Source organism: Osmerus mordax, chromosome 28 (assembly GCF_038355195.1).
Source record: "Osmerus mordax isolate fOsmMor3 chromosome 28, fOsmMor3.pri, whole genome shotgun sequence".
NCBI lineage: Eukaryota > Metazoa > Chordata > Actinopteri > Osmeriformes > Osmeridae > Osmerus > Osmerus mordax.
The window spans coordinates 447,600-468,050 of NC_090077.1; the positions used below are offsets into that span (position 1 = coordinate 447,600).

Below are 20,451 nucleotides of genomic sequence, written 5' to 3' on the forward strand. Positions count from 1 at the left end.
TGTGTGGCAGAGGGAGATACACACACACACACACACACACACACACACACACACACACACACACACACACACACACACACACACACACACACACACACACACACACACACACACACACACACACACACACACACACACACACACACACACACACACACACACACACACACACACACACACACACACACACACTTCAGTGAATGTTCTCATGTCAAACATAGATAACCACATTCATATGTTAAACCTTGTGCACACAGAAAGCCTGGGTTAGCTTTGCTAGTTAGCTTCAGCCAAGGATTAACTTAGCTTTCATTTTTGTCCGAGGAGAACCTGGCGTGAACCTATCAAGCAGATCCCATTTCGGGGTCCATGAGTTGTGTGTAACTTCCGCAAAGCACGCAAAGGCTCATGGGTAATCAATCGACGCGTGTCATCCTAAAACCAGGAAGTGGTGTCTTACCCCCGCTGACCACAGAAGACCAAGTGCCTCCGGAGGAGCTGCTGCGTGTTGGTGGAGGCGCAGGAATCTCTCCAGGGGCATTGTGGGGGATGAAGTCCACTCCGGGTGGGAGTCCACTCCTGCAGGTGGGGACTCTGTGAGTGCGGGGGGTCCTCTGGGTCTTGGGGGACATCCTGGGGGGTCCTGGGGAAGAGGAGAGAGAGAGAGAGTCACCACCGGTTTGAACTGTGTTCCATCTGAGAAAGTGATGGCTAGCTAGCGTGTAGCTAACTAGCTAGCCAGCGACCAGACAGCCAGTGAGCAGCTAAATCCTTCCACAACAAAGCCACACTGCTGGGGGAGGATGGACACACACACACGCACTCTGTCTGGACAGAGCGTCTGATGATAAACAATGAACACACCAAACGCTTCAAACTGTGTGATTAGAAGAAGAGAGAGAGAGATTGAGAGAGATGGAGAGAAAGAGAGAGAGCGAGAGAGAGCGAGAGAGAGAAAGAGAGAGATAGTGTGCGTGCGTACGTGCGTGTGCGATCTCTTGTTCACCAGAAAAACAGAGAGAGGGAGAGAGAGAGAGCAATGGGTGGATCAGATGTGTTAGTAGCTGCAGGGGGAGACGAAGGGGGAGTTAGATCAGGTGAGTCAGGAGTCAGCCAGCCCAGTCAGCCCAGTCAGCCCAGTCAGCCCAGGGGGGAGAAGGGAGGGAGGGGGAGGCAGGGAGAGGAGGGCTGGTGCAATGTTCACGTTCACTCTGTGCTCCACACCACAGCGCATGGCTCCCAGGTACCTTCATAGGACATGCGTTTGGGCAGGGTGGCAGCTGGAGCGGGGGGGCCGAGGGCGGAGGGGTGGGATGGGGGCCGCGAGGGCCGAGAGGGGGGTCTGGAGGGAGGTCTGGTGGGGGTGGCCGCCCTGGGGGGCAGGGAGGACGGGCCTGACTGGTAACGGGAGGGGGGGCGGGAGGAGGGAGACGGGCAGGGCGATGGCCAATGGGAACCTGCGAGGGACAAATGACAGAATGACAGAACCAATAAGAGCGGGAAATCAAATAAAGGCTGGACAGGTGTGGAGGACTGATGAACACAAAAGGATGTGATGAGTGTAGTTAAGAGGGATGATGGGTGAGGAAGGAAGAGGAGGGATATTTAAAAGAGAAGAAGAGTACAAAAACAGTCGAAGATGATAAATGACACAGCGATTGAACCGCCAAGAGAAGTCGATGCCTTTGGGATGCTTAGAGGAGAAGAACAGGTTAATCGTTGGAGAAGGAGGGGGGGGGGTGGGGGGGTGTGCAGAGGGTAAGGTAGCCAGCTGACAGGTGGTCTGTGTTGAGATCTGGCTGGAGAACCTGCAGGGTAAAGGGAGAACTGGGATCATTCCAGGTCACGTGGCCTCACTGCTGCCCTCCGCTGGCCTCAGGCAGTACTGCAACTCTCGGTGTCGGCACGGCGACCTCACCACATTCCATCTGGGCTGTGTCACTAGCCTGCAGGATGGGCGTGTGGCTGTGTGTTCCGTACTCCATGTACACATTTGTGTGTGCATCCGTTTATGTCTTTGTGTCCAAAAACATGCCATGGTTTTGCTTGTAGAAATGTATGTGTGTGAGTGTGGGTGTATGTCTGAGCTGTGCATCTGTGTGTGTGTGTACGTGTGAGCGTGTGTGTATCTGTGTGTATGCGTGTGTGTGTCTGTATCCGTGTGTGTGTGTGTGTGTGAGTGTGTGTGTGAGTGTGTATCTGTGTGTGTGTACGGAGACCTACCTCCGTTGACGACCCTCTGGTCAGACCCAGAGTTGGGGCTGTAGTCGTGGGGGCAGGCTCTGGGAGGGGGGGGCCCGCCACTGCCCTGGACCAGCCTGGGGGAGTTCTGCCTCCCCGCCCCCCACGACAGCCCCTCCCTGCTGCGCTGGCCCGGGGGAATGTACTTGTTTTCTCTGGGGAGGGACACACAGACCTGGTGAGTGAGTGGTACCTGCTGAATGTGTGGAGGTGTACCGACTGAGTGTGTGTGTGTGTATGTGTGTACCGGCTGAGTGTGTGTGTGTGTACCTGCTGTGTGTGTGTACCTGCTGAGTGTTTGTGTGTACCTGCTGAGAGTATGTGTGTGTGTGTGTGTGTACCTGCTGAGAGTATGTGTGTGTGTGTGTGTGTACCTGCTGAGAGTGTGTGTGTGTGTGTGTGTACCTGCTGAGAGTGTGTGTTTCCCTCTCGCCCCGCACCACGGCGGTGTACTTGTCCTCCTCGGTGCGCTCGTCGTTCTCCAGGGCGACGCGGGCCTTGTAGGTGGAGCTGGCCTCGATCTCCTCAGCCAACTGGGCAGCCCGTGCCTCTCGCTTCAGGAACTCCTCCGAGTTATCCCTCTCCAGGGGCACCCTGGGATACCAGTAGGGAGGGGGGGGGGGGTGAGACGGAGAGAGAAACATACTACAGAGACAGGGAGGGAGAGAGAGAACGAGAGGGAGGGAGATATGGAGGGAGATAGCGAGAGAGAGAGATAGCAAGAGCGAGAGAGAACAGGGAGATACAAAAAGAGAGATACATAGAGAGGAGGGCAGAGAGATACATAGAGAGGAGGGCAGAGAGATACAGAGATACATAGAGAGGAGGGCAGAGAGATACAGAGATACATAGAGAGGAGGGCAGAGAGATACAGAGATACATAGAGAGGAGGGCAGAGAGATACAGAGATACATAGAGAGGAGGGCAGAGAGATACAGAGATACATAGAGAGGAGGGCAGAGAGATACAGAGATACATAGAGAGGAGGGCAGAGAGATACAGAGATACATAGAGAGGAGGGCAGATCTTACGTGTATGTGGAGAGGCTGCTGTCGTATGTAGACTTGACGCCGTACTGCTCCTCATTGTACTTGAACATGTCGTTGGGGTCCCAACCGTTAGACTGGAGGAACACAGAGAGGGTGAGAAGAGTGTGTGTGTGGCTATGCCAACCAAATGACGTTGTGTAAGTCGCTCTGGATAAGAGTGTCTGTTAAATGACTAAATGTAAATGTGTAGTGTGTGTGTGTGTGTAGGTCTCCCATCCCCACCACGTCTGTGTCCAGAGACTCTAGGCTGTCGGAGGCATGTGTCTCTCCTCCATCCCAGGGTTCCAGGTCCTTCTCCTTGTGCTCCCCGTTAATCCTACTGCTTACCGCAGAGTCTGTGAAGTTGTCTGGGACACACACACACACACGCACGGTCATTGCAGGATGCAATCAAAGATCCCTACGGAAGACGAAATGTATCACGTCTATGTGGTCAAGACATAAAGGGATATTTCCTTCAAAATATATACCCAGCATTATCGTTGTGTGTGTGTTTGTGTGTGTAACAAAACAGAGCACATATTACCTGTGTCTGAGGAGACTACAGCAGACACATGGAACAGGATGAGAGGAGGGAGAGAAAGACAGAGAGAAGAAGTGTCAAACTATCACTTAGGTGGGATTGTCAGGGGTAACACCAATCCTCCTCCTGCCAGTCCCCCCCCCCACTTCCTGCCAGTCCCCCCCCCCCACTTCCTGCCAGTCCCCCCCCCCACTTCCTGCCAGTCCCCCCCCCCACTTCCTGCCTTCCTCCTATAACCTCACTGATCTGGGTTTGCTGGATGGGCGACATATCTGTGAAAGAACCCAGGGCTTCCCCCATCTGGTCACATCAGACCAGTGATTACCTCGGGGAGGGGAGGAGACAGGCTTAAGAGTGTTCTGGAACAGGGCGCTGCTCTATCTGAAGCACCCCAGCAGCACCAGAACTGCCACTCCAGAATCACTTTGTTACAATCAGACTGTTTTCTTTAGGACACAGCAGAGTGGACGACGGGCACACACACACACACACGCACACACACGCTCACGCACGCTCACGCACGCTCACGCACGCTCACGGCTGATTTACAGCGAGTGAATGTAATGTTGATTCATGCAGGGTTTATGGACTCGCCCTGCAGTGTCTGGCTGGGAGACCTCCGGACCAATCAATACCTCGCGTTATTGCTCACTGGCTGGCCAATCATAGCGGAGCACACACACACACTTTACTTCCTGGTGTTCAGGCGTGACTACAACACACAAGCACAGAGATCAATACTCGGTATGGACAGGGGCGACATGTATATTTACATTCCATTCTGCCACTGGCGAGACACTGCTAGTGCGGATTGCATGAGGGCGTGTGTGTGTAGGAAGTGTTGAAACGTGTGTATGTAAGCGTGTGCACGTGTGACAGTGCACGTGTGAGTCAGCCGGTAAACGTGCACGGTACCTTTTTTAGCAAAGTTGGGGTCCACGTCTTTGAAGGTGACCACCACCACATCGGAGGCCTTGAAGATGATGCTCTCCACGATGTCCTCCTTGCGAGGACCCACGTCGGGGTCTGGGCTCTTCCTGTGGGCAGCGTCCAGCACCAGGTCACACTGGGGGAGGAAGCGAGGGACAGGAGGTCAGGGGGAGAGAGAGAAAGTGGGAGGAGAGAAGGAAAGACACATGAAGGAAAAAGAGAGAAAGAGAGAGAGAGATAGAGAGAGACAGAGAGAGACAGAAAAAGAGAGAGAGAGAGAGCGGGGGATGTCCACCAGTGTGGTGTCAGAGGGGCTTCCTCTCACCTCCGGCCCGTATGTCTTAAACACTCCGTCGTACACCCCCCCGTTCTTCACCCTGAGCTCACACTTGGTGCCCTGGAGAAGAGACAAGAGGCACACCATCAGCTCAGCCCAGCGCCCCCGGCAACACCGCGTAGCTATCACACGCCAGCCTTGAGCCCTCAGGAAACATCTGCTGCTCTAGTGAACGGGGTCACCAATCACCTCCCGTTCCTCCACCCAGACGCCACTGGCTGAACGGGCTGTCTGGGTACGCTGGAGGTGGATTCGGAGAGCGCGCTGCCCTGCTCGGAGAGCGCGCTGCCCTGCTCGGAGAGCGCGCTGCCCTGCTCGGAGAGCGCGCTGCCCTGCTCGGAGAGCGCGCTGCCCTGCTCGGAGAGCGCGCTGCCCTGCTCGGAGAGCGCGCTGCCCTGCTCGGAGAGGGCGCTGCCCTGCTCGGAGAGCGCGCTGCCCTGCTCGGAGAGCGCGCTGCCCTGCTCGGAGAGCGCGCTGCCCTGCTCGGAGAGCGCGCTGCCCTGCTCGGAGAGCGCGCTGCCCTGCTCGGAGAGCGCGCTGCCCTGCTCGGAGAGCCGTTCTCCCCGGATGAGCTTCCCAACGTGAGAAGTGAAGAGGTTGGATGGAAAACACTAGTTACTGTGAAAAGGCCCACACCCCTCCACACTCTTCCACAGAGCATCTACACCCAGCTACCTAGCTCTGCAAGCCCCACCCCTGACCAGACAGTCAGCCCATCCTCAACTCACTCTACATTTACATTACATTTAGTCATTTAGCAGACTTACAGTAAGTACAGGGACATTCCCCCCGAGGCAAGTAGGGTGAAGTGCCTTGCCCAAGGACACAACGTCATTTGGCACAGCCGGGAATCGAACTGGCAACCTTCTGATTACTGGCCCGATTCCCTCACCGCTCAGCCACCTGACCCACCTACTCTGGGGCCTGGCCTTCCAGATCACGGCCTAGTAAAGAAGCGCAGGGCTGCTGCTTCATAGTCTAGCCTGCTACAGCATGTGCTGAAGAGCCAGGAGGTTTATCAGGACATGATGTGGGTAAAACCATCTTTAAGAGACATGGGGGGGGGGGGGATGGGACGTACCACCACTGATGTCAGGACATGGACCATCCTCATGTTTGCATAAACACCATTACATACAACCTGAAAGAGAGGACAACAGAACAAGAGCATGACATCACTTCTGACTGGGCCCCCAAACGACATCGTACCAGTGTGAATTACGCACAAATCCTGGACAATGTCCTACATACTGTGGTACCGTGTTTAGGCAGCGAATCTGTACTTTCCATATGCACTCGCTGTTCTTTCTATGTGCATTGTTAGTACGTCACGTTGGATAAAAGCATAGATTAATTCAAATGTGAATTGCACTGGAGACCACTGCAACAAGCTAGAGTTAAGAGGTAAACAGCCAATCTTAAACTTTAGTTTATAAATGACTTCATGTTTACTTACCGGCGCTGAAGGAGCTTTGGCACCATGTCTTCCCCTGAAAACAGGAAAAAAGACAACTGTCATCATCATCATCTTCCAGGTGTCATAACTCAATTTCCCAGAAGGTAGTCTTCTTAATAATGAATCAAAAGTGAAAGACCAAAGTCTTTGTTCTTTAATACATAATGGTCTGGTTCTGCTTTATACATTCAGTGCCTGCAGAGGCCCACATTATCAGCCCGGGTCAGAAAAGGTACTGTCTGGGAAAGCCTTGCTCCCTATCTTTGATGTTTTTGTTCAACTCAATTTCAGGAGTAATTATGAATGCTGTAAACGAGTTAAAGCAAGCAAGCTGGCATCTTGGTCTGGATGACACACACACAGGCACGTGCACACAGGGAGGAGGGCAACGCCCACTTTTCCCCCTCACGATCGGCCCCTTTCAGAATGAGCAATATTTTAGACTGACAAACTACGGTGTGAGCAGAGGACCACAGTTTTCATTTTGATTGATTACCAAAGTAAAATATAGCTAATATGGCTAATAAGACTAAATCAGGTCATTCAGGGATGGCATAGACGTAGTTGTCATATGAGTGTGGTGTCATTCAATTTACTCATTTACCGTGGTATACCCCTAGTGGGAACCAACCCACACAACAGAACACGGTGTCCACGAGCTCATTTAAAAAGCTGATTGAGAAAGTAAGAATTCTGATTTACGCCTCACCTCAGAAGATCTAACTGATCAACAGACGGTTTGTATACAAATGTCATGTTTCAAGGACAAAAATTTACAAAAGCCGTTACGAGTCTCAAGGTTGACAGTAGTCCGAATTAAATTCCCATACACCCCCCCCCCCCTCCCCGCCCCTTTTCGCTTGCACGCACCGGTGACATTTTCTTTCAACCTGGCATTTTCCAGCATTTAGAATATACGTACTGTACGTCCAAGACAAATATGACATGTCGAACAAGGCCTTGTCTTATTAGATAAAATGCTTACACAAGACACGATGAAAAAGATACAATCAGGCGTAGACTCAATTAGCGAGCAGGCAAAAGGCTTAAATTGCACCGATTCAATGATGTGCATTGAGTAATCATTGAATACAAGGAGCATAAATGCCACTTAGATAACGTTGGGTGGTTATGTGTAAAATGCATGCGTCAACCTACTATGTGCATCAACCGTGTGACAGCTAACGTCGTAGTACATGCACTATCTGCATGTCTAACTGACGTTGCCTGTTAAAACATCCAGTGTCTTTTGCCAGACAGCTTCTCGTGACTCGTTATCCTTGGTTACAATTAAACAGTCGGATTACACTGTCGCAGAAGATTTTAAAACTATGCATCTATCTCATGGATAAAGGGTTACGTTGAGTCGTTGTTCTACATCCGCAGCCAGGCCTCAGAAATGATACCCGCTAGCTTGCTAGTAGCATGGCTAACTAGAAGCTAACTTGACCAGCACCACGTCGCCAGGCCGCTTAATAAATGCGTTCACGCAAAGCACATATATTTTGATTTCGATAGAAGAGATGACAAGTGCTGAAACTATAATAAGGGTTGGGTCATGTTAATCAAAGACTGTCAACTCCGAATCTACGCACATTTTGCCGTAAATTTGTCGTCTTTTCAGCTGTCACTGACCTGCCCAAATTCTGTCGTCCACCGCTTCCACCAGCACCAGAGGCAGCGGCACTGCTGCCACCGCCGGGTTTGCGAATACCACCGGCCTGCTTCATTGACATGGTGATCCCATAAAAGACAACGTTTGAAGTGTATTTCTAAAGTTCCAAAATGATTGTTTCAGCCAAAGAGATGATGAATATGCGGTATTCAATGATGTCGAAATCAAACAATGATTAGCAAGCTAGCTAATGTCAACTTGCTCTGCGATTCGCAGTTGTGGTCCAATGTTATGAGAGCTAGCTGGCTAAGCTAGCAATAGCAGCCAGCTAAAGGCAACTATAAAGCCTGGTATCTGTGTAACAAAACAGAAAAAAACTACAATAAAAACTATAATGTAACAAATATTACTCTTCGGTGTCAATTGTTTGAATAACACCTCTTGTCAACTTCTCTTTAGATCGTAAAAAGGAATTAAATTTATCTCAAGATTAGATTTTCAGCTACCTCGGATTCCTTCCGTTGCTAGCTAACAGCGAAAAGACCAAAACAGTCTGAAAGGGGACAAAAAACAGCGGATGGATATAAGCATAGCGTGATACTACAGATCATCCGAACAAAATATTGTTATTTATGCTTTGACATCCAACAATCAGTCTGGATTTAAATGTATCCACTCCCTCTAAACGTAAAACATTGACAATGGAAATATGTCAGAATTTCATTTGGAAAAAAAAAGACAGCAAAACAACGCACTATTTACGGGAAGTAAATGGATCATGAGCAGCGGTACTCCGGCATCCACGTGAGCCGGTGTGCTTACAATGCACATCAGAGTGGTACAGGGGCCGATGTACATTAAAAACCTCAATGGACTTTGTCTACAACAAAATATAAATAAAATACAAAATGTATGTCTATGGTTTTAATAGCTGTCAGTACCTTGACAGTGATGAGTTTATTTTGCATACCACATGATGGTGACCCCAAATTTTACGGAAAACCATGTGGCCATTTAAATATGGCAATGTACTGCCTGCTTTCTTTCTAATCATCTCATCAATATATATATATATATTTTAAAAATTCGAGGCTGTCGAGAGGTGCTATATTAATCGTTTTCCTATTATTAGGTAACTGTCCCCTCCATGATTTCTGCCGCCAAGTCGCTGTCCAAGGTTCTGAAATTAACTGGCAATAGAGGTGAACTGGCTGTTTACATATTTGCCACTTCAAATGTAATGCAACAGAATAAAACATAGTAGGCATCCAAGAAATGAAATTGCACTTTCACTCAGTTAATTTAATAAACATAATTGTATTTTTGGGGGTAAAATATTCTGAACCCTCTCTTAGCTATATGCTTCAAGTTACTGAAATATTAGCTCTCTTGCAACTACATGCACGTAAACAGTTGTAGAACTCGGACTCGCCAATCCTTTGATGCAAATTGTTTTGCCCGCATTGAAAAATAAGGACCCCTCGGACCAGATAGTAGACGGACCATTTTGTATACTGATATTAAAATAACCCCAAAAATCTTATAAAACACAGAACATTAGCTATAAGTCTATTATTTCACATTTAAATATGAAAGAGATGTTAAAATCCCACTCTAAATCAACTATTTTCTTTCCCTAAACCATACATTGACACATTTGATCAGGCGTTCTTCTTAGACAGCCCGTGTTTAGTTAGCTTCTTGGTTGGTGTGTTCTTTGACAAGAACGACTGTGTGGATTTAGATTGGGTTTTATGCGCAACCCTAACAACTCCCGTATTATTTCGATTCTTACTTTTAGTGCTGTTACGAGAGGTCAGCTACACGTCGGCAACACTATTCACTGTTATACTCGCTATCAAATTATTACTGTCACTCTTTTGCTAGCAAGATAGTTCTTTACGCTAGCTTAGCAAGCATCGGCGAAATTTCTCTTGTCTGATCTGTGTGGTACACGGTGTGCCTATTTGCTTTCCCAGTCGCCTAGGTTTCTCCTGAAGTTCTACGTGCTGTCAAAACAACCGTTGCTGTTTTTAAAGTTAATCTCCAAACCAGCACGTCCTACAATTATTCATAATGCTTGCTAGCTAACTAGCTTGTTCGCGAGCTATCCCGTGTTTCGGTGTCTTCACGCAGGGCTTTAGTCGCACACACTATTGCTAAAAATACACCGCCACTCTTTGTCCCGCACTCTGCGACCTGCCTCCTTAAAGCGGTGAGCTTACTTACTGGAACTATTCCAAGGGACCTTTTTTGTCATCTAGTCGAAGTTTGACAATCTACATGGTCGCTTCAGTGAAGTTAGGAAGACTGGAAGAGGTTGGAGCTAGTGGTTGTGAGCCGATCCGGTCTGAAGCATCTTTTCCCAGTTGGGTAGAGTGGAATCGGTCTAAACCAGTACACACATTCGGTTGTGTGTACTTGGCCGAATATCGAGCTGTATTCATGGCTTCGACCTGTTAGCAGCAATAGTGAAGCAATTGTTTTATCTGAGGGAAACATTAGCTAGTTAGATAACTGTTTAACAGTAGCTTACTTGTAAAGGTCAAACTGTCAGTTTAGATTGTACGTCCAAGGGGAACAGTTTTAAGGACTTTCTAGCGGACCTTCTCTGGAACAACATGTCAGAAGATAACAACGCCGAGAAATTCATAAAGGTAAATATGACGTCATATTACATAGTTGTAGCCCTGTATGTAAATGTGTGTGGAGTAATTCAATCCAGTTGCTTTTTCTGTGTTGTCCTAACAGAATTTACACCTAACATTGGTTGGCTCTGATTGATTTGTTCTCAACCCAGCTCAATTTGCTGCCCTGATTTAGAAGTTACTTGTGTGTAGTCTAAATTGAGATTGTAACAGGCTTCTGTCTTACACCCATAACTCTGTTGGTTAGGGTTAGTGTATCTGTAGATTGACTGTATCCCCCCCCCCCCCCCCACACACACACACACACCTCCCCAGTTCCTGCTTTTGGCAGCTACCTTCAGCGTTACACTAGGCCTCCATGTCAGTTATTCTAAGTCCGTCCCCTTATCACACCACTGGGTCAGAATGTGCCGGCTGGGGTGGGGGGGGGGGGGGTGGTGGTGGTGGTGGGGGGGGGGGGGGTGTAGAAGTTGGCTTGGTGTTGGGAATTGAGATACTGCAACAACTAATGCCTGTAAGGAACGTTAGTCCCATGAAAGAGAACATTTTAAACACTTGAAACAAATATTTGTCTGCTGCCTCCAGCCTTTTTTTCATGTAATTTTGCACACTTCCAGAAATTATTAGGGCATGTCATCTTTTTCTAGACAGGGCAGCCAGACTAGAAATAGTTTTTTTTCTCAAGGATCTTAGTCACAGGTCCCCAACACCGCTCAGTAAACTATATAGGCTAGACATCTGGGCAGACGCCCAGAAAAACAGATAGGGGATCTCTGGTCCTAGTAAAGCCTGAAAGCCTCTGTTGAGTAAATGGAATGTTGTCTCTTTATCACTCGTTCAGTGTTTGCATTACAGCAGCTTGGCTGCTCTGACAGGGCAAGGGGGACATGCGACAGGGATCTATCTTGTTGGTTGTACTGTAAGAGGTGGGTGAGTGGTATAGCTCAGTGGTAAGGCCATTGTCTGTACTTCAAGAGGTTGCAGGTTCGAATCCCCCCCATTTGGAGTTTGCTTTGTATTAAAGCGTCTGTTCGATTAACATGTTAACATAATAATCATTTTTGTGCTCTTGCTGTGTGGCATGTTGTGTGTGTGAAGTGTATCTGACGACATCTTTGTTTCTGTGCTTATGTTCTCCCAGGAAACGTCTATTTTGGAGGAGTATAACATCAACTGGACCCAGAAGCTGGGAGCTGGGATTAGTGGACCTGTTAGGTGAGTATGACCTGATCCTGTACCATAAACATGGGTCCTTCTCCCCCTTTGAGGAAATCTGAACAGGTGAAAACTCCTGTTCCTGGGGTGACAGACAGCTACACAAACCAACCCTAGCCCCAGTCCTAACTCCAATTTCTAGTCTTAACCCCAATTTATAAAAGTCACCCCAGTCCCAATTCTAAGTTTAACCCTAGCTCTCCTTTTAACCATAGCCCCAGTCCTAACCTCTTACCCTAACCCTAGCCCCAGTCCCAACCTCTAACCTCTAACCCTAGCCCCAGTCCTAACTTCTTACCCTAGCCCCAGTCCCAACCTCTAACCCTAACCCCAGTCCCAACCTCTAACCCCAGTCCCAGCACCACACCTCTCACCCTGTCTCCTACTCCCCTGCCAACCCCCTATTTCAAGCCCAGACCTTAAAGCCAGCCTGTTCCCCAGCCCTGGCCCCCTTTCACCCATCCGTTGACACATTAACACACGGCACTGCCAGTGGAACAGGGAGGATTAGCAGCGCGTTAGCTCCTTCACGCCACACTGACCCTCTCAACAAGCACAGCAGCCGGGCTGATACATGCTGTCTGAAGTAAACCTGTCCGGTTGCTGTGTCAAGATGCCCTCCAAACAAACACTTCAGACATGTCCTCCCCTGTCTTTAACCTTTATACTTAGCTCATATCATGCTAGCCTAGCTCATACCATGCTAGCCTAATTCAGATTATGCTAGGTTAGCTCCTATAATGCTAGCTTAGCTCATATCATGCTAGCTTAGCTCATATCATGCTAGCCTAATTCATATTACGCTAGCCTAGCTCACACCATGATGGCACAACTCACACCATGATTACGTAACTTATATGACAGTTATCAGACAGATGACCTTGTCTGAGGAACTTCCCTCTTACAGGGAAACAGCAGTTTTACAAGCCTGTCTCAGTCCTTCCCTGGAGGTCAATTATGATTGGATGAGTGAACACATTACCAATAACAGTCAATTTCATATCAGTGATTACATATCTTTCCTAGACAGAAGGGAGGGAGGGAGGGAAGGAGGGAGGGAGGGAGGGAGGGCAGGCATGAAAGAACAAAGTGAGTGTTAGAGAAGGGGAACATGAATCTAGTCCCACAGCAACAGGGTTAGTCGTCCAGGACTTAGACAAGGCTTAAAGTTCCAGTCTTTCTGATCCACACACACACACACAAGCTCTGCATTACTCCTCGCCTCCCTGACACCACCCCACTCAACTCCTAACCCAAACTCCTTTCTACCACAAACGGTTAGTTTAAACTGTATCTTTCAACTGTCTCTGGTTTCTTGGAAAGAAGGAAAAAAACTAAATAAACATCCCTAAGCTATCCCAGGAGAAAGTGACACAATCTGTACACACTCTCTTTTCTCTCTTGCACACACACCTCGTTGTTAAGCTCCCTCCGGTGAACTTTGACTGGGAACTCAATGTCCCCCGAGGACATATTAGTGTAATCTGTGTGTACGATCACAGATTATGGTTGGGACGGAATGTCTAGGTCCCTAGCAACTGTGCTTCTCTGTCTTGTGTGTTTGCTAATGGCTGTCAAGTATTTCATCTGACTGTATGTGCCGGCTCTACAGAGTATGTATAAAGAAATCATCTCAAGAACGACTGGCCTTGAAGATCCTCATCGATCGCCCCAAGGCCAGGAACGAGGTTTGGGATGTTGTTGTTTTGGATCTCTGCATGCATGCCTCTCTCTTTTTAGCTCTTTCTGGTCGCATGCGTGTCTGTGTGGTTTTGCATGTTTGCTTGTGTGGCGCTAATTTACTGCATGCACACAAACAAACATCTACACACACACTGCTGCCAACTGTGTTCCATCTGGGTCACCTGTCCTGTCCTGCTGTTTGTGTTCCAGGTGCGTCTCCATGTCATGTGTGCCTCACACCCGAACATCGTCCAGATCACAGAGGTGTATGCCAACAGTGTCCAGTTCCCCCACGAGTCCAGCCCAAGGTGAGAGAGTGAGAGCCTGAGAGAGTGAGGGCCTGAGTGTGTGAGAGAGTCAGAGAGTGAGAGCCTGAGAGAGTTTGTACAGTGCAAGAGTGAGTGGATGGGTATATGCAAGTTTAGTTCCACATTTATTTTTCACAACCCCTAAATCCTTCTGCTGACCCTTCTCTCTCTCTCTCTCTCTCCATCTCTCCATCTCACGCTCTCTCCATCTCGCTCTCTCTCCACCAGAGCCAGGTTGCTGATCGTCATGGAGATGATGGAGGGAGGAGAGCTGTTCCACAGGATCAGTCAGCACAGACACTTCACAGAGAAGATGGCCAGCCAGGTCACCAAACAGGTACACACATATACATTTAGTCATTTAGCGGACGCTTTTATTCAAAGCGACTTACAAGAGAGAGCTTTACAAAAAGTGCATAGGTCAATAATCATAAACAACGAGATAGCCCTAAAAACATTGCGGGTAGCCAAAACATGAAGCATACATAGTGAAAAGCAAATAAGTGCCAATGGGTGGAACCAGAAGAGCATGTAGTTAAATTAATTTCAATTAAATGACATGATCCACACGTCATATACACGCGCTCACATATACACACTCACACACGCATTGTACACAGATACACTCACTATTGCACTTTACACACAGTCACACACACGCAGACGCTCACACACGCCTCTATTAAAGTGTGTGTGTGTGTGTCAGATCGGACAGGCCTTGGAACACTGCCACTCTCTGAACATCGCCCATCGGGACCTGAAGCCGGAGAACCTGCTGTTCAAGGACAACTCTCTGGTGAGCTCAACCCCTCCCTCCCCCCCCCCCCCCCCCCCCTCAGCAGGGGGTCAGCCACGCCCCCGCACCATGCTCGCTAACGCTAACCTTTACCATGTGTTCCCAGGATGCACCTGTCAAACTGTGTGACTTTGGCTTCGCCAAGATCGACCAGGGAGACCTCATGACGCCTCAGTTCACTCCGTACTACGTCGCGCCTCAGGTACACACACCTGGCCTCCACCCTCACACCTGGCCTCCAGCCTCACACCTGGCCTCCAGCCTCACACCTGGCCTCCAGCCTCACACCTGGCCTCCAGCCTCACACCTGGCCTCCACCCTCACACCTGGCCTCCAGCCTCACACCTGACCTCCACCCTCACAGCTGGCCTCCAGCCTCACAGCTGGCCTCCAGCCTCACAGCTGACCTCCAGCCTCACACCTGGCCTCCAGCCTCACAGCTGACCTCCAGCCTCACACCTGGCCTCCAGCCTCACACCTGGCCTCCAGCCTCACACCTGACCTCCACCCTCACACCTGGCCTCCACCCTCACACCTGGCCTCCAGCCTCACACCTGACCTCCAGCCTCACACCTGGCCTCCAGCCTCACACCTGGCCTCCAGCCTCACAGCTGGCCTCCAGCCTCACACCTGGCCTCCAGCCTCACACCTGGCCTCCAGCCTCACACCTGGCCTCCAGCCTCACACCTGGCCTCCAGCCTCACACCTGGCCTCCAGCCTCACACCTGGCCTCCAGCCTCACACCTGGCCTCCAGCCTTCACCCTACACACACACTTCACGTCTCCCGCTCTCCCTGTAGGTGCTGGAGGCTCAGCGGCGACACCAGAAGGAAAAGTCTGGGATCATCCCCACCTCACCTACCCCCTACACCTACAACAAGGTAAGGGCCCAGAGAGACAGCCAAGCTGAACCACCAGGATGCCGGTGTGATGAAGGACAACATGCTCAATCATGGACGATTCCAGAAGCACCAAATATCTGACTCTGCTCCCCTCACTGCATCCTTCCACATCTTACCTTCTATACCTCTCCACCTCCACCTCTACTTCTACTTCTACTACTCCACCCCTCCACCTGCCCCTCCTCTCCCCCCAGAGCTGTGACCTGTGGTCTCTGGGTGTGATCATCTACGTGATGCTGTGTGGCTACCCGCCCTTCTACTCCAGGCACCACAGCAGGACCATCCCCAAGGACATGAGGAAGAAGATCATGACAGCCAGCTTCGACTTCCCCGAGGACGAGTGGAGCCAGATCTCCGAGATGGCCAAGGACATCGTACGCAAGTAGGTCCCTCCATCCCCCTCCTCCTTTTTGCTTTGGATCAGATGTAATAAAAATCTCTTGGGTAGATTGTTAACTTAAGTGACCTTCTTCTCTTCTCCTCATCCCTTTCTACTTTGTCCCTCTCCTCCTCTCCCCCCCCCCCTTCCTCCTCCTCCTCCCCCCAGGCTGTTGAAGGTGAAGCCAGAAGAGAGGCTGACCATCGAGGGGGTCCTGGCCCACCCCTGGCTCAACTGCACCGAGGCCTTGGACAACGTGCTGCCCTCCTCCCAGATGATGATGGACAAGGTGAGGCCGAACTGTTCCCCTTCCCACACCGCCTGTCACTGGTGCTGCAACACCCATAGTGACCACCAGAGGGCGCTGTTGTGTCGTAATTCAACAAGTGCACCTAGAAAAACGAGCCATGTTTGCTGACTCTCTCTCTCTCTCTGTCTTTGTATCACCGATTATATCCTGGCGCTTTCGTTTGCCACATTTTGTTCTTCTCTCGTTCTTCCTCTGCCCTCTCCCATTCCCCTCTCCCCCTCCCACCTCTGTGCTCCCCGCGTGGGTGGGCAGGCGGTGGTAGCAGGCATCCAGCAGGCCCATGCAGAGCAGCTAGCCAACATGAGGATCCAGGACCACAACGTGAGTCTCAAGCCCCTCAACTCGGTCAACAACCCCATCCTGCGCAAGAGGAAGATGCTGGGGTACTGTCCTCGCTGCCTCTCCTTCCTCCTCATCTCACTCAGTAGATACGCGTGTCTGTGTGTGTGTGTGTGTGTGTGTGTGTGTGTGTGTGTTGCAAGGGAAAAGTTGCTATACTGCCTCTTCCTTTCTATAATTTTTCTATTTTCCCTCTCAGTATACTCATCTATACGTGTGTGTGTGTGTGTGTGTGTTTGTGTGTGTGTGTAGCACCAAGCAGAGTGATGGTTTTTTCATCCACGACCCGGAGAACGGAGGTGAGGACTGCAACGTGGCCCTGGAGAAACTACGAGACGTCATCGCCCAGTGCATACTACCACAAGCTGGTCTGTACACACACAGGCTCACATACTACCACAAGCTGGTCTGTACACACACAGGCTCACATACTACCACAAGCTGGTCTGTACACACACAGGCTCACATACTACCACAAGCTGGTCTGTACACACACACAGGCTCACATACTACCACAAGCTGGTCTGTACACACAGGCTCACATACTACCACAAGCTGGTCTGTACACACACAGGCTCGCATACTACCACAAGCTGGTCTGTACACACACACACACACAGGCTCACACATTACATTTTTGCACCATTTCTTTCTGTCTCTTACTCCATCTCCCCCACACACACACGCTCTAAACCTGGAAAACGACTAAATGTAAACATGACTAAATGTTGTGTGTGTGTGTGTGTGTGTACAGGAGAGAATGAGGACGAGAAGCTGAACGAGGTGATGCACGACGCCTGGCGCTTCAACAAGGACTGTAAGCTGCTGAGAGATGGCCTGCAAGGACTCAGCTGGGACGGTACGCACACACACACAGGAAGCACTGACCACACTAGACCAACAGTAAGAGGCAGGATTTGACACAGAACAACCAGTCAGCCAGCCAATAGCGGCATGCCAACCACACTCCTGTGTTGACAGGAAAGGCTATTTCATAATAGTGATTCATATCGTAATAGTATGCCATAAAGATCTGCTCAGTCAGAACACCTCCACTCCACGTCTGCTTCCAGGCCGGGCCTTCGGTGACAAGGTGGACCGTTTGAAGCTGGCTGAGATCGTGAAACAGGCCATCGAGGAGAAGACCAACCTGGAAGAGCCGCACTAGCAAGCTGTCGCTCTCTTTTTCTATCCTTTCATATAACCCTTTTTATGCCAGCATCTGTATAGAGGCTTTTATAACTGTACATTTTACGTGCTGAAATATTTTTTCCTTTTACTCCCTTCCAAGACCTATTGTACAGCTGTAGATACTCAGAGGACTTGGTACTTTGATTTTTTTTGTTTTTATGAACAACCTTATATATTTTAAGGGGGTTTCTTTTTGCGAAAAGTAAACTAGCAGAAAAGGAGAGGAAAGAAATTGTCAAAAGAAAATATTTTTTGGGAGGGATATTTTTTTTTTTTTTTTTAAGCGACTCATCCTGGATGTCCCACATCAATGTTTTAGTTCTTTAACCGATGTTATTTCCTTTTATTGTATTTAATTTCTTGCGATCATTTTTTAACAACGATATTCGTTCTATTTATTGAACAAAGAGTTCCGTTACGTTAAACCCTCGCGCCTTTGATGTCATATCAGCCTCAGAAGCAAACGCACGCACATACGCAGCTCTAGTTAAGACTAAATCGAAACTAGATGTTTACCAGGACAACAAGAATAATTTAACGAGAACATTGGAGTGCAATAGTGATTCTGGTTGTTTGCATATCATGTGAAGCTTTGTATACATACAAATACATACTTGATGACGTGTGTATGTATGTGTGGCAGTATTATTGTGACGTGGGGCATGGACCTTTCTGTAGCTCCACCCACTGCTGTGTTAACGTTTAACGCGGTAAAATTTAGTTTTATCACAAAACGGAGACCACTATATCAGACACCCATAAGGCTCCAAGTCAGTACTTGGATTATTTGTTATGTGACATACTTTGAATCTATTTTATTTAAAAATAAATCCGCGCTCCTAATTAGTGCTTTTTCAAACTTCTAATCACCTGACGTCTTCTAAAGTCTTAGCCTTATTATGATGGGAGCAGATGTGGTCTCAAGTCTGTTTTTAATTATCGTTTGTTTTATTCTTTTTTGTATATATGAACGTGTGGGACAATAGTGAGGCAACCCATGAGCTGCATTAAGTCTTCTCATACAACACGGAGCTGAAAACTGCTCGTTGATTTGAAAGAGAAAAAAGATTGTAAGTCTGCAAGCGTGCGTGCTTGAGAATTATGTGCGTGTGCGCGGTCTACGTGTCCGGAGAGCGAGAGTGAGTGAGTGTCAGCCAGCATGTTCTGTTGTTGAACAAACCCTACCGCTGCGAGATTAGGCACGTTCGATTTAGCTCAGAAAGCTGACAGGACTGAGAGAACCATAGACCATGAAGTGCAAAGGACACCGTGGGGAATATCAATCAAATGTACGCTACCTAAAAACCCTCCGTGGCTGGAAACGGGTTTCCTGATCAATCAGAAGCCTTCGTTTTATACTTGATGCTAATGCTGTGGAACGCGGAGCGTTGCCCTGGTCTTATAGACTCAACCTGTCTTTACTGCTGTCACCTGTCTGAAGGAATTATGGAAAAATGATCCCCTTAAACAGGCTCTGCATATTCAATCTGAAAATAATTGGATGGGTCTTGGTTAAGCTCTCTAACACACACAGTAGGCCTAGTACAGCCAGATGGTGTCAAATCAGCGAATTCTTATAGTTGAAACATTTTGGGGTGAGAGGCATGCACAGTCTCTCTCCCCGTTTTCAAATGTAGCACTTAAGCTAGTCAGTCATTCAAGACTCAAGTTCTGTATGTTCCTCGGTCAGTATTTCCCTTCTTTGGTTAGCCCCCCCCCCCCCCCCCCCATCTGGCCTGCTGACATAACCATCCACATGCTGACTGTTTGTAATAAAGGAATTCTTTACAACATAAATAACTGGTCTGGGTCCCCTTTGGTCTGGTTGTTGTTTCAGCACACTCAACGATTAGTCATCAGTTGTTGTACGATGTTGTACACTTGTGTGACTGACAGTGACCTCATGTAGGCCTATACAATGTGCGTCAAGACCGTTACTGTCACGAAGCTAAATTCCTGTCTAACGCGCACACACTACTCACCCTCGTTAGGGCCCCAGATTTCCTCATTGTTTAGACAATAAATTGCCTGTTACAAAACACTACAGTGTTTGACAATTCATCTCTATTAGAGATGTGAATATTAGCCGCTAACGAGCGTATAGAACAGCGCGGGGAGCTGATTAGCATGCCTGGGTAATTAGTGTGTAATTCTGCACGCTCGCCGGATCGTCGGTAATCGTTTGCATTAGTTAGCGCTCAGCACTCCACCTCCTCCGCACAGACATTAGCAATGCAGATACGGAGGGGATTGAGAGCGGCGGCAGTCAGCCACGTGGGACACGATAGTGTATGTCCGTCACCCTCCAGTCTACCACCCCCAGAACAAACCATTTATCTACTCAAATTAACATTTGTACTCGAGTCTGATGTCAATGTAGTCAGCTACATGGGCATGGGCATTAAGCCCATCCAGTTGGGAAAGAATTTATACATCTAAAACAAGCAGTCAGTTTTGAGCATGCGATTCTCCATAGACTGAGTGTCTTTCTATCCGGTGAATCAACGTAAACGATTGATGGCCAGGTGT

At 48.9% G+C, this 20,451-nt stretch overlaps 2 protein-coding genes across 9 annotated transcripts in view; one reads left to right on the forward strand and one right to left on the reverse strand.

Annotated features, from left to right (window-relative positions):
- Positions 1-8,405, reverse strand: part of atxn2 (ataxin 2) — a 15,777-nt gene extending 7,372 nt beyond the window's left edge. For 5 of the 7 annotated variants that reach the window (XM_067231271.1, XM_067231273.1, XM_067231272.1 and 2 more), the window contains exons 1-11: positions 8,172-8,405; positions 6,537-6,570; positions 6,162-6,221; positions 5,069-5,140; positions 4,729-4,879; positions 3,817-3,831; positions 3,513-3,637; positions 3,273-3,364; positions 2,647-2,835; positions 2,224-2,396; positions 461-643 (exon numbers count right to left, since the gene is read on the reverse strand). In XM_067231271.1, coding sequence (XP_067087372.1) covers positions 461-643; positions 2,224-2,396; positions 2,647-2,835; positions 3,273-3,364; positions 3,513-3,637; positions 3,817-3,831; positions 4,729-4,879; positions 5,069-5,140; positions 6,162-6,221; positions 6,537-6,570; positions 8,172-8,272 — 1,195 coding nt within the window. In that variant the 5' untranslated portion in view covers positions 8,273-8,405. Of the gene's footprint in view, positions 1-460; positions 644-1,247; positions 1,458-2,223; positions 2,397-2,646; positions 2,836-3,272; positions 3,365-3,512; positions 3,638-3,816; positions 3,832-4,728; positions 4,880-5,068; positions 5,141-6,161; positions 6,222-6,536; positions 6,571-8,171 lie in introns of all 7 variants that reach the window. The other 2 variants (XM_067231275.1, XM_067231274.1) reach the window with 2 other exon arrangements.
- Positions 8,406-9,938: 1,533 nt separating this feature from the next.
- On the forward strand, positions 9,939-19,785 carry mapkapk5 (MAPK activated protein kinase 5). Of its 2 annotated transcripts, XM_067231454.1 has the most exons (14): positions 9,939-10,808; positions 11,941-12,014; positions 13,627-13,702; positions 13,908-14,005; positions 14,234-14,342; positions 14,712-14,801; positions 14,908-15,003; positions 15,602-15,682; positions 15,898-16,085; positions 16,251-16,371; positions 16,645-16,775; positions 16,984-17,099; positions 17,486-17,590; positions 17,805-19,785. In XM_067231454.1, the coding sequence occupies exons 1-14, from the start codon at positions 10,773-10,775 to the stop codon at positions 17,897-17,899; spliced, it is 1,416 nt and encodes a 471-aa protein (XP_067087555.1). In that variant the 5' UTR covers positions 9,939-10,772; the 3' UTR covers positions 17,900-19,785. The 2 variants fall into 2 exon arrangements, with proteins under 2 accessions (XP_067087555.1, XP_067087557.1); XM_067231456.1 differs by lacking the exons at positions 9,939-10,808; positions 13,627-13,702 and having other exon boundaries at positions 11,939-12,014.
- The last annotated feature ends 666 nt before the right edge of the window (positions 19,786-20,451 follow it).